Source organism: Bombina bombina, chromosome 11 (genome assembly GCF_027579735.1).
Source record: "Bombina bombina isolate aBomBom1 chromosome 11, aBomBom1.pri, whole genome shotgun sequence".
NCBI lineage: Eukaryota > Metazoa > Chordata > Amphibia > Anura > Bombinatoridae > Bombina > Bombina bombina.
In genome coordinates, this window is record NC_069509.1 from 164,337,327 (window position 1) to 164,351,999 (window position 14,673).

Below are 14,673 nucleotides of genomic sequence, written 5' to 3' on the forward strand. Positions count from 1 at the left end.
CCTTAATTGGTCAGCTTGCTACAGTGGTTATATTTTTATGGTTGTCTAACATATAATATGTATGTCATATCTTAATAAATTCTGATCTATAAAGTGATTTATGAGGTGTAGTGTCTGAAAACTCCGCTATCTGATAACAAAAAAAAGTGTTCTTTATTGAACAACTTTTTACTTGCATTTGAATAAACATTCAAAAATAATAATAATAATGACCTTGAGGTAAAATCAGCAAAATCTCTGTCTTTTATGATACATAAAACTGAGTAGTGATAAGGTTATGGTACAATATAATTGCTCTGCAAGGGATTTACAAAAACTGAAAGAATGGGCTGGCAAATGGCAAATGAGATGCAACACTGCTAAATGTAATGTTTTACATCATGGAAGCTTAAATAGGCATTCTATCTGCTGGCACTGCAAATAAATGATAATAATAATAATTCTACCTATTACTTGAAGGAGATCAGAGCTGTTGAAAACAATTACGTTTTTTTTTGTAGACAACAGACTAAAAAGTAGTGCTCAATGCCAGGCAAGAGCTTCTAAAGCGAATCATATATTAGCACATATAAAAAGGAGCTTTGAGAGAGCAGGTTGAAAGCATAATTCTTCCCTTATATAAATCCCTGATAAAACCTCACCTTGAGCTTAGAATACAGTTTTATGGACTAATTTTTAAAAAGGACACTGCAGAACTAGAGTGAAATAACCGAAATGCTACAGAATTAATAAGGGGTTTGGAAGATTTAAAGGGACATGAAATCCAAAAAAAATTCTTTCATGATTCAGATATAGAATACAGTTTTAAATGACATTCCAATTTACTTCTATTATTTAAATTGCTTCATTCTTCAGATATTCTTTGTTGAAGAAATAGCTATGCATATAGGTGAGCCAGTTACACAAGGCATCTATGTGAAGCCACCCATCAGTAGCTACTGAGCCTATTTAGCTATGTTTTTCAGCAAAGTATATCAAGAGAATAAAGCAAATTAGATAATATAGCATGCAATTTTAAATAACTTTATTTCTATCTGAATCATGAAAGAAAAAATGTGGGTTTCATGTTCCTTTAAGTTATTTAACCCCTTGAGTGCTAATGACGGCTCTGAGCCGTCACAAAGTTTCCCACTCTGGTGCTAATGACGGCTCAGAGCCATCACTAGCACTCTTCCAACTTGAGGGAGATCTGGGGGCTCCCACTTGCTCCTACCCGTTATGCGCGGTGACGTCACGCACAATAACGTGATGACGTCACTGCGCAACTTTATTTATACTTAACAATGTTAAGTATAGGAGCAGGGGGCATGCTGTTTAGAAGCCTGTATCTCAGGCATCTAAGCAGCTACAGACCCCCAAGACCCACCATTGGAAAGGTAACCTATCCAACAGTGTAAGTATTGGGGATTTGGAGAAAAAAAAAAAAAGTTAAAAAAAATTTGTTCAAAAAAATAAAAATTAAATAAAAAAAACACCTTAAAAAATCTTAGCACCCAGGTGGGAAAGTGCTTAGCACTCAAAGGGTTAAAGCTATAAACTGCTTGTTAAAAATAGGGATTAAAGGGGATCTGGGAAGGTTGACGGCAGCTGACTTTTGTCATCTTTCAACCACATCACACTTGTGAGTTGTCTCACTATCCACCAATAAAGCCAGTGAGCAATCGCTCTTTAAAGAGACAGTAAACACTTTTAAATTGTAATATACAATGCTTAATTTATGCATAGTCAAACAACTTTTTAATATGTTTTCAATTTCATTGATACTTTCAATATATTTGTTTATACATATTTTGCCCCCTTTACTTTAAATTAAGTCTAAAAATTGTGAATTTTCTAGTCCTGTAAACTAAAAGGGTCCAAATCAGGATTCACAAGCCTAAGCCTGCCACATATCTGCCCTTTATGTGTTTTTTACTTATTGCCAAACAATGTTTTTGTTAACATAACGGTAGTGGTGAGCCCTGTCTTCTCCAGACTATAGTCCAGATTGACTACTTCAAATAAGAATAGTGATGGGTGGGTGAAGTTTGACCATTTTAAAACAATTGCTGCAAACAAGGTGTTAATCTGTTCTAATAACATTCAAACTCTGCTCATATGTTAAGCTACTGGAAGCCTGCAGAAAATTGTTATAGTTGCAAGGTATTTACTGTCCCAGTAAGGCACAGTTGCACTTGCACTTCCTGTTAGCGTTAACATGAAGATAACAGCTTAATGTAAATTTTGATGCTAAAGTGCCCGATAAGGGCACTTTAATTCATCAAAATTTACATTTCACTCGTTGTTAAAAAAATACTTTTTAAACTTGACAGCAGCTCCAACTTCCTCCATTCGTCGCAAGCCATTTCTGACGTCAGAAATGGTGGATAGTTCATCCTCCAATCACAGCTTCCCCCCCTGGGGAATCAGTGTCTGATTCAACGCCGTGATTGGAGGAAGCCGGATTCCTCATTTTAGACCCAGGAAGAGGCTTTGAGACGGGTGGAGGAAGCAGGATCAGCTGTCAAGTTTAAAAGGTAATTTTTTTTTCACAACACGAGTGAAATGTAAATTTTGATGAATTAAAGTGCCCCTGTTTTTAATTGAATTTTTAAAAACCGGGCACTTTAGCATCAAAATTTACATTCACTTTAAAGAGATATAATGTTCATATGTAAAATCATTTGGTGTAATGCTCGTGGGATATTTCTCTATCAGACCAAACTTGGCCAATAGTCTTCTTATCCTGGTGTCAAGTGGAAGTATAGGAAATATCCCAAAACAGAGTGAGTTTATGAAATGAAATAAGCAGTACACACGGTAGACATGGTAGTCCTTCACGGCAATAAGATGAACAACAAAACAGTCAATGGGAACAGCACACTCACAGGTACAAGTGCACGAACGACCTCAGGACGCTGCCTAGTTCTAAAATACGTATAAATACAAAGCAAGGTCTTCAGCACTTTAAAAGATTTTAATGACACCAAGTAATAGCGACGTTTGGGGGTCACAGCCCCTTATTCATGCTTGATACGGCAATAAGATGAAGGCAGAGAATGGTCAAGACAGGCCGAATCCGGCAACAGGAAGGCAATCCAGCAGAATAACAGTTCAGGGGTAAACCAATAGAATGGTCAGAGACAGGCAGGTGTCAGCAACAAAGGAAATCCAGTAGTATAACAATTCAGGTGTAAACCAATAGAATAGTCAGGAACAGGCAGGTATCAGCAACAAAGGAAATCCAGCAGTATAACAGTTCAGGGTTAAACCAATACAATGGTCAGACAGGCAGAGTTCAGCAATGATAAGGCAATCCAGCAATTCAAGGATTAAGCGAGCAGAGTGGTCAAAACTGGCAGTGTTCAGTAACGATATGGCAATCCAGCAGTACAAGGGTTAAGCAAGCAGAGTGGTCAGACAGGCAGAGTTCAGTAACGATATGGCAATCCAGCAGTACAAGGGTTAAGCAAGCAGAGTGGTCAGACAGGCAGAGTTCAGTAACGATATGGCAATCCAGCAGTACAAGGGTTAAGCAGGCAGAGTGGTCAGACAGGGAGAGTTCAGTAACAATATGGCAATCTAGCAGTACAAGTAATACAGCACCCAGGAGCACACACAGTAACACCTATACTTGGGCAGTGAGATGAAGTGAAGGAGGTACTTACATAGGCGCATGTTCTTGCTAAGGAGACCTCCCAGGTGTATGGGGAAGCATCATCAGGAGAGAAAGACAGCGTGTGGCAATGACGTCATCGCCGCACGCTCACAACCACCGCCGGGTCTATGGCAACGGCCATAGCGAGCAGCAGCGTGGCTGCGGCGTGACACTTGGAAGTGATGCAGTATAACTGTAAAAAGCTGACAGGAAAATATCACCTGAAAATCTCTATGTAAAAAGGGAAGATATTTTACCTCAAAATTTCTTAAGCTCACCATAGTAAGTGCTCTGTGAACAGTTATTCTTCAGCTGCTGTCTAACTGGAAGTTGGAAAAAAAAAAGCATAACCAGTGCTGAGGTAATGCTTTGCTGTGATCTCATGAGGTTTCATAGTAAACTTCCTTAAACTGAATAGGAAAATAACACTATTATGCCTGCACATGCCAGATGCACACGCTCTCTTGCAAGTCCTGGGACAAGCATCCTGATTGGCTGTTTACAGTGAGGGTTAAACTATCTTCCTATTTTACATAGAGATGCTCAGGTGATATTTTCTAGTCAGCTTTTTACAGTTATGCTGCATCCCTTTCAAGTGCTTCAACATTTGGGTATCATTTTCATTTAAACATTTTTTTAACAAAAAAATTATTTTTAACGTCTATAAATAGTTCCCTTTCTTTGCATATTAGAAGTATTTTGAATGCTCGCTCTGTTTAACAGTTCCTCGGTAATTCACAAGCTAGACATTACATCTTCTAGCTGTAGGTAGCCTATTTCAGTATTTCATTCTTCCTGCTACCTCCTGCAGTAAATGTCATTATAAAGTACAGAATGAAACCACACCGGAGAGCTGATTTAATTAATCACACTGCTTGCTGTTATTACAAATAAGCAAACTCAGCACGTTGGTTAATTTGTAGTTTGCAAACTTTATTTTTGTAGCTCTGCATGTTGCGAGTTTCTCTCTACTGTAAAATGAGATTATTTTACTATAAAGCACGGGGAATGTCACATATTGAATTACATTTTGCGTCTCTTTTTAGAACATTGTAAATCCTCAGCTGACCCTGTGCGTGATATGATAGGTGTGCAGTAATGGAGACAATTATGTGACCGTGTTTTTTTTTTTTTTTTTTGAGCAGATGCCAATACAATCAAATCTAAAATGTCTTGAAGACATTATTAAAGGGACATTAATCACTTTTAGATGATAATATAATATTATAAATCATAATATATTAAAAACCTCTGCAATATACTTTCATTATTTTTTTTTCCCCTTTTCCTGCAATTATATTCTGAAACTTTGAGCTTTTCAGTTCCTGTTAGAAATGGAAGTGCAAAACACTGTTATATTCCCCGTAGCCATTGGCTGTTGTGACCTATTTATAACTGTCCCTAATTGGCTACAGCAGAGAAGGTAACCTAAGTTACAACATGGCAGCTCCCATTGTTTTATAGACACTAAAACTGAATCACCAAAATATTTTTTTTTCTGTTTCACGTCCCTTTAAACTGCTCTTTAACCCTTTCGTGACAGGGTTAAAGTGTCTACATCGGAACACCTGTTCCGATGTAGACAAATTGAAACTACGCGATCGTGCATACGATCGCGAGATTTCAATTATTGGATCGCATCTGGGGGGCGTCCCTACAACCCTAGGAACGCCCTCCAGACCGCGATCAAGTCCTTGAAGCGCAGAAGGCTTCAGGACAGCCGTTTGATATGACGTTCTATTCCGTCATAACGGCTTTAAAGCCCAGTGTAAATATGACGGAATAGAACGGCATAACGGCGTTAAAAGGTTAATGTTCATATCCACATTGGTGTAATAGTTACATTCTAATGCAGTAGACAGCAACTTGGTAGAAATGTGTGTTTTTGCTGCAATCTCTACTATAAGAAAACACATATCCCCTATTTTAGTTTTCTTCAAACTGGTCATTGTCTAGTTCTGTTGTATCATTTTCTGTTAGTTTTATAGCTTTACCGAAATTGTTTTTGTTTTTGTTTTGCATTTAAAGGGCCACTAAAGTAACAATTAATGTTTAATGGTTAAGATAAAGTGCACTTTAACCTTTTCACGCCATTATGCCGTTGTATTCCGTCACAACGGCACTGGGCTTTAAAGGGACAGTCTAGGCCAAAATAAACTTTCATGATTCAGATAGGGCATGTAATTTTAAACAATTTACTTTTATCACCAATTTTGCTTTGTTCTCTTGGTATTCTTAGTTGAAAGCTTAACCTAGGAGGTTCATATGCTAATTTCTTAGACCTTGAAGGCCACCTCTTTTCAGAATGCATTTTAACAGTTTTTCACCACTAGAGGGTATTAGTTCATGTTTTTCGTATAAATAACACACTGTGCTTGTGCACGTGAAGTTTTCTGGGAGCAGGCACTGATTGGCCAAACTGCAAGTCTGTCAAAAGAACTGAAATAAAGGGGCAGTTTGCAGAGGCTTAGATACAAGATAATCACAGAGGTTAAAAGTATATTAATATAACTGTTGGTTATGCAAAACTGGGAAATGGGTAATAAAGGGATTATCTATCTTTTAAAACAATAAAAATTCTGGTGTAGACTGTCCCTTTAAAGTCGTTATGACAGAATACAACGTCATAGCTAATGGCTGTCCTGAAGCCTACTGCGCTTGCAGGATTTGATCGCGGTCTGGAGAGCGTTCCTAGCATCATAGGAACACCCCCCAGACCCGATTCCATAATTGAAATCTCGCAATCGTTTGTACGATCGAGTGATTTCAATTGTTCAGATGTAGACTTTTTAACCCGGTCACGAAAGGGTTAAAAAAAAATTCTAAAAACTTTCCAATATATTTTTATTATCAAAAGTGCAAATTATTTTTAGATGCACACTTTCTGAGGCTCTAGCTACTACTGAGCCTGTGCAAAAGTGCTCAGGATATATGTAATATGCACTTTGTAATTTGATGGTCACTGTCACATGATAATTTGCCAGAAAATCTTCTATTGATTATTTAAAATTCAAGTGCTATGGTATTGTCTTTTTATTGTGTCAGTTGTTCAGTTCTACTGTATTTAGTAGTACTTAGTAATTAATTCTGCTCTTTTTTATTTGCATTGTCATTTTTTGAGTTTGTTATATTTAACATGAATTAATATATTTTTGTAAATGATATCTCTGCTGAAGGCTGACATGTTTGTTTTTAAAGCTTTTAATGAAGATTTACTCTGGTATTATAGTGTAGATATAGTTTTAGTGCGAGTAAGAACACTCCCCGGTACAGTACTGGCTCATTGGATGCGTGTGATGAACCAAAGTGGTTTTTACAGTTGTCATCCATATGGATTGTGTTCCTTGATTTACTAGAAAATGTAACCTAACCAAAATTAACGTAATTCTTTCGTTTCCTGCAGCATCTTCTCTTCCGATCTCTGGGATTAAATGTAGCCTTGGCTGATCCGCCTGAGAATGACAGACTGCAGATTCTAAACGAGGCCTGGAAAGTTATCACCAAGCTGAGAAACCCGCAGGTATTGTTTTGGAAATAGCGCCCTGTGTTGGACCGCTACATGGAAACCTGTATGTGGATTTCCTGTCTACTTACAGTCTGAATTTCTGCATTAGCTTCTCATCCTGGGCGTCCACAGAAATTTCTCCAGGGGGTGGCAAAAATGTGAAATATGCTCAGACAAAATAATATACTTTTTACCTCTGTGATTATCTTGTGCCTAAGCCTCTGCAGACTTCCCCCTTATCTCAGATCTTTTGAAAGACTTGCATTTTATCCAATCAGTGCTGACTCATAAATAACTCCTCGGGAGTGAGCACAATGTTATTTATATGGCACACATGACATAGCACTGTCTAACTGTGAAAAACTGTCAAAATGCACTGTGATAAGAGGCAGTTCAACGGCTTAGAAACTAGCATATGAACCTACCTTTAGCTTTCAACAAAGAATACCAAGAGACCAAAGCAAATTTGATGATAAATGTAAATTGGAAAGTTGTTTAAAATTGCATGTCCTATCTGAATCATGAAAGTTTAATTTTCACTAGACTGTCCCTTTAACCACTATGGAAATATTGAACTGTTTTACACCCACCGATTTCCAGTGATATAGACATAGCAATGAGTTTACCACCCACATCCACACACTATGTAGTTTTCTGCTTTTAAACAGGTGTTGCCAGGTACATATGCTCTGTGCAGTGAGCACGCCGACCAATCAGCACCTAATAATGACAATTACATATTAAAAAAGGCTAAAGTAGCATTTTTATTTTCAAATATTTAAAGGGACAGTAAAGCCATAATTAAAAATTCATGAATTAGAGCAAACAATTTTAAACAACTTTCCAATTTACTTCTATAATTTAATTTGCTACCTTCTCTTGTTATTCTTTGCTGAATGATTTATCTATGTAAGCACATGGGCAGCAAGGAACTTAGGTTCTAGCTGCTGATTGGTGGCTGCATATATATACCGATTGTCATTGGCTCACCCATATGTTCAGTTAGAAACCAGTTGGGTATTGCTGCTCCTTCAACAAATGATACCAAGAGTCTGAAACAAATTTGATAATATAAGTAAACTGGAAAGTTGTTTAAAATTGTATGTTCTACCTAAATCATGAAAGAAATGTTATGGGTTTTATGTCCCTTTTATATGGAGCAGGTCCTCATCAGATCTTTCTAGTAGTAACTGGGTTAAACAGGTCTTCAGATTTAAGAATTATCCTTAGATCCAGATAAAAAATATTGCTGTTCTTTTATATTACTCATAGTAGACAGACAAACCCTATACAGACACAGCCACCACACAAACAAAACCTATACAGGCACAGTCACCACACTAACAAACCATATACAGGCACAGCCACCACACAAACAAAACCTATACAGGCACAGTCACCACACTAACAAACCATATACAGGCACAACCACCACACAAACAAACCCTATAAAGGCACAACCACCACACAAACAAACCCTATACAGGCACAACCACCACATAAACAAAACCTATACAGGCACAGCCACCACACAAACAAAACCTATACAGGCACAGTCACCACACTAACAAACCATATACAGGCACAGCCACCACACTAACAAAACCTATACAGGCACAGCCACCACACTAACAAACCATATACAGGCACAGCCACCACACTAACAAACCATATACAGGCACAGCCACCACACAAACAAAACCTATACAGGCACAACCACCACACAAACAAAACCTATACAGGCACAACCACCACACAAACAAACCCTATACAGGCACAACCACCACATAAACAAAACCTATACAGGCACAGCCACCACACAAACAAAACCTATACAGGCACAACCACCACACAAACAAACCCTATACAGGCACAACCACCACATAAACAAAACCTATACAGGCTCAACCACCACACAAACAAAACCTATACAGGCACAACCACCACACAAACAAAACCTATACAGGCACAGCCACCACACAAACAAAACCTATACAGGCACAACCACCACACAAACAAACCCTATACAGGCACAGCCACCACACAAACAAAACCTATACAGGCACAACCACCACACAAACAAACCCTATACAGGCACAACCACCACACAAACAAACCCTATAAAGGCACAACCACCACACAAACAAACCCTATACAGACACAGTCACCACACAAACAAAACCTATACAGGCACAGTCACCACACAAACAAACCCTATACAGGCACAGCCACCACATAAACAAAACCTATACAGGCACAGTCACCACACAAACAAAACCTATACAGGCAAAACCACCACACAAACAATCCCTATACAGGCACAGCCACCACATAAACAAAACCTATACAGGCACAGCCACCACACAAACAAAACCTATACAGGCACAGTCACCACACAAACAAAACCTATACAGGCACAGTCACCACACAAACAAAAGCTATACAGGCACAACCACCACACAAACAAAAAGTAGAAAGCACATAAGTGTCAAATTCTGAATTTGAAACATACATGAAAATATAATTCGCCACTATATTTTCCCCATCATCTCTCTCTCTGTCACACTGTTTTTCTGTGTTTTTCTGCTTTTCTTTTTCTTTTGTGCTGTTTCTCCCTTCTCTGTATCTCCCCTTTTCCATTTAGCAATATATGATGGTGAATACTTTATGCAGATAACTTGGTTTTATGAATAATAGTTTAGCTCATCTTCAAAATGATAAAGACCATGTGGACACATTAAACATTGATTTGTGTTTTTTTCAAGCACTGCAGTATGAATGCAAACAATAAGGCACTGGGATATGCAGAGAGGCAACTATACCAGACCAAGCAGATAGATACCTTCTTAAATAAATGCATTTTCTCATATCACCCTCCTCCCCACACAACTGCTAGAGCAATTGCTGCACATTTACTTACAAGAAAAACTCTAGCTTGCTGTTATTGAGGCTGCTGCCCAGCAATGAACAAGCATTCCCCAAATTTCCTTCACTTGGGCTGCGCAGTGATTCTAAAGCTCACACAGTTTCTTGCTGTGTGTGAGGGGAGAAAGCTGTTTTGAAAAGGAAGAGAAATAATGCATGCTGGGAATTGGAGCCAATACACACAATACTAAGAAGCAAATGGTGAACTATAAATTCCAGAATGCTTTGTAACTCCCAGAATACTGTGCTTCTTCCTGAAAAACGAAATTACAATAAGAAGATTAAAAGACATAAAAACTGTCATTCAGTCTTTTTTCCCCTGCAGTTTTACTCCAGGTGGGGAGGAAAATCCAGGGCGGGCAAATGCCCCCTCTTGACCCCCCCCCCCTCTGGACGCTGGACGCCCATGCATCTCATTATTATTAGAACTCAGAGACAGCTCAGCATTGAGCTTGGGTAACAGAATTCAGTATCCTGTTCAGTTCCAGAATTAAAGGGACACTAAAGTTAAAATTAAACTTTTATGAATCAGATTTAGCGTTCGATTTTAAACAAATATGCATAGTGTTATATACAAACTTTCTAGGTCTCCAGCTCCTAGTGAGCATGTGAAAGCATTCACAGAGTATATACATACAATTGCTGTCACATGATATGGGGCAGGGAAATAGGAAGGAATTTTGAAATTTGGCAGAAAAAAATCTACGGCTCATTTGAAATTCAACAGTTTCAGTATGAAAACAGCACCGCTGTAATCGGTAAAGTCACACACCTGAACACTTGGAAATAGGGCAGCTGCTATACTCCTGTCATAAGTACAATAGGACATTTACAGCACCATTTCAGGTACCAAAAAACACAGTTCTTTTGTTTACTGAAAGAAACTCTTAAAGGGCCATCAAATGCAGTAGAATTGCATAGATAAGTGTATAATAAAAATATAATTCAATAACACTTACTATATATTTCAAATAAGCAGCAGATTTTTACTGACAAATTTAATTTCCCTCCATTTGTTGGCCCCTGTATCACGTGACAGCCATCAGCCAATCACAGATACGTATACCCTGTGAACTTGTGCACATGCTCAGTAGGAACTGATGCAACACAAAGTGTGAACATAAAAAGCCTGTGCAAAATAAGATAATCAAAGTAAATTGGAAAGTCTCTTAAACTACATGTTCTATCGGAATCATGAATGTTTACTTTTGACTTTAGTGTCCCTTTCAGTCGTTATTGGAACATTAAGGTACCAAGAACATCATGCTTTATTAAAGGGACACGAAACCCCAAGTTTTTCTTTCATGATTTAGATAGAGCATGTGATTTTAAACAACTTTCCAATTTACTTATTTAATATGCATCATTATCCTTGGTAGCCTATGTTGAAAAGCATATCTTTGTTGAAAAGCATATTGTAGTGCAGCAATGTACTACAAGCTGTTGAATGGTGGCTGCATATGTTTATGCAGCGTTTGAGCAATATCTTAAGATAGTACAATTCTAAAATGATTGTTTAAGAAATATTTAAAGTCTGTATTTTACCTGCATATCTCGTAATTTATCTCTGAAGAAGTGGTGTTGATCCTGCACACTTAACCCTTTGTATGTGTATGTATGTATTGGGTACTTGTAAAGCGTGGCTAATCACCCATAAGGTTTTTAAGGCACTGCTCATTTTATCGACCTCGGAAGGATGAAAGGCTGAGTGGACCTCACTGGGGATCGAACCTGCAACCCTTGAGTTGCTACAGAGCTCAGCCACAGTGCCTTAGCATGCTAAGCTATCTGTCCGGCCTTTGAGTGCTAAGCACTTTCCGACCTGGGTGCTAAGATTTTTTAAGGATTTTTTTATTTTTTTGAACAAAATGTTTGTAACTTTTTTTTTTTCAGATTCCCAAGACTTACACTGTTGTGGGTCTTATAATCTTGGGGGTCTGTAGCTGCTTAGATACCTGAGATACAGGCTTTTAAGCATCATGCCTCCTGCTCCAATACTTAACATTGTTAAGTATAAATAAAGTTGACGTCACCGCGCATAATGTGAAGCCCCGGGGATGCCTGTCACTATGCAGGCCCGATCGCCGGGGTAGGAGCGGGTGGGAGCCCCCAGATCTCCCTCAAGGTGGGAGAGTGCTAGTGACGGCTCTGAGCCGTCATTAGCACCAGAGTGGGAAACTCTGTGACGGCTCAGAGCCATCATTAGCACTCAAGGGGTTTAAGGGACATGAAACCCAATTTTTTTTCTTTCATGATTTAGAAAGAGCATGTAATTTTAAGCAACTTTCCAATTTACTACTATTGCCTAATTTGCTTCATGTTGAAAAGCATATCTAGATAGCCTCAGTAGCTGCTGGTTTGTGTCTGCACATAGATGCCTCGTGTGATTGGCTCACCCATGTGCATTGCTATTTCTTCAACAAAGATGTCTAGAGAATGAAGCAAATCAGATAATAGAAGTAAATTTTGAATGTTGTTTTTAAAGTTGTCCTCTATCTGAATCATAAAAGAAAGCATGTGGGTTTCATGTCCCTTTAAAGCAGCGGCCTCAAACTCAAATTACCTTGGGGCCACTGGTCAAACTTTCTTCTCCCATTGGGACCGGTTCCAAAACTTTGAACAAAATTACACTAAATATATATATATATCTGAATGCTCTGTTAAACAGATACTATTAGTGATGGCTTTGTGTCATATGTGTAATCATTACATACATACACAGACCCCCCCCACACAGACCCACATTACACAGAACCCCCCCACAGACTCCCACCCACATACACACAGACTCCCACCCACATTCACACACAGACTCCCACCCACATTCACACACAGACTCCCACCCACATTCACACACAGACTCCCACCCACATACACACACAGACTCCCACCCACATACACACACAGACTCCCACCCACATACACACACAGACTCCCACCCACATACACACACAGACTCCCACCCACATACACACACAGACTCCCACCCACATACACACACAGACTCCCACCCACATACACACACAGACTCCCACCCACATACACACACAGACTCCCACCCACATACACACACAGACTCCCACCCACATACACACACACAGACTCCCACCCACATACACACACAGACTCCCACCCACATACACACACAGACTCCCACCCACATACACACACAGACTCCCACCCACATACACACACAGACTCCCACCCACATACACACACAGACTCCCACCCACATACACACACAGACTCCCACCCACATACACACACAGACTCCCACCCACATACACACACAGACTCCCACCCACATACACACACAGACTCCCACCCACATACACACACACACAGACTCCCACCCACATACACACACACACAGACTCCCACCCACATACACACACACACAGACTCCCACCCACATACACACACACACAGACTCCCACCCACATACACACACACACAGACTCCCACCCACATACACACACACACAGACTCCCACCCACATACACACACACTCCCACCCACATACACACACACACAGACTCCCACCCACATACACACACACACAGACTCCCACCCACATACACACACACACAGACTCCCACCCACCCACACACAAGTTATGGCATGGCAGTATTTTAAACAAAGCAAGCTATACAGCCCCTCTCTTAGACACAACATAAAACTCACTATAAGGCAACTGTATTTGGCACATACCTTGCTCTGCCCCATTGCGTGTCCTCCTCTGCTGCTGCTCCTGACCGTCTCTGCTGCTGCCTGCTTATACTCAGTTTGCCCCACAGTCTCACTGAGAGTTACACTACACTCCCCCAGTGAAGTCCTGGGTCCCCTCGTCAAACACCAACTCTGGGCAAAACAATCTCTACTCACTCGCTTGCTTTGCTCCTCTATCACACCCACAAACAACTTTGGCGCCAATTTTGGCGTGCTGCACACTTAGAGGCTTATATAGAAGCGTGGGCTTGGAGCTGCAGCTCCTCGCGTCCCGGCATTATGTTAATCAGCCCACAGCTCTCAGTTATGGGGAGTAAGTGGGAGGCCGCATTGTAACCAGTTCGCGGGCCGGTACTTTGAGACCCCTGCTTTAAAGGGACTGTAAACACCTTGTAATTACAAGACATTTCTGTTGTGTTGCTATAGAATAACATCAGCTAAGTCTAAACATTTCTAAAACAGATTAATATCTTGTTACAATTATTTTTCAATAGCCAAACTCCACCCCTTATTTGCCTAATTTGGAGGAGCCAGTCTGAGCTTTAGTCTGCAGACAACAAGGCTAGCCACTGACATAAACTTAGTATAGGATTCATTGTTTCGCAGTTGGTATCTGATAAGCTACTTAGGGACATATATGTAGCAGAGTTAGCCTTGAAAACTCAGCAGTTCTGAAAATTAGAAATTGCTCGTTTTTCAGAGCTAAATTACATGAACAGGGGGCAAAATAAATAATGAAAGTATATTGCAAAGCTGTATCATTATGCATAACTAAACATTTTATTTAAAAATCACAAGGTGTTTACTGTCTCGTTAAGTATAATGCAGCACATTATACAGTGAATACTTAGAGGGAAACAAGCTCATTTATACCTGG

General features: G+C 39.6%; 1 protein-coding gene across 2 annotated transcripts in view; it reads left to right on the forward strand.

Annotated features, from left to right (window-relative positions):
* VPS35L (VPS35 endosomal protein sorting factor like) overlaps nucleotides 1–14,673 on the forward strand; it is a 156,765-nt gene that overhangs the window by 57,410 nt on the left and 84,682 nt on the right. For both annotated transcript variants that reach the window (XM_053695001.1, XM_053695002.1), the window contains exon 17: nucleotides 7,041–7,157. In XM_053695001.1, coding sequence (XP_053550976.1) covers nucleotides 7,041–7,157 — 117 coding nt within the window. The remainder of the gene's footprint in view (nucleotides 1–7,040; nucleotides 7,158–14,673) is intronic.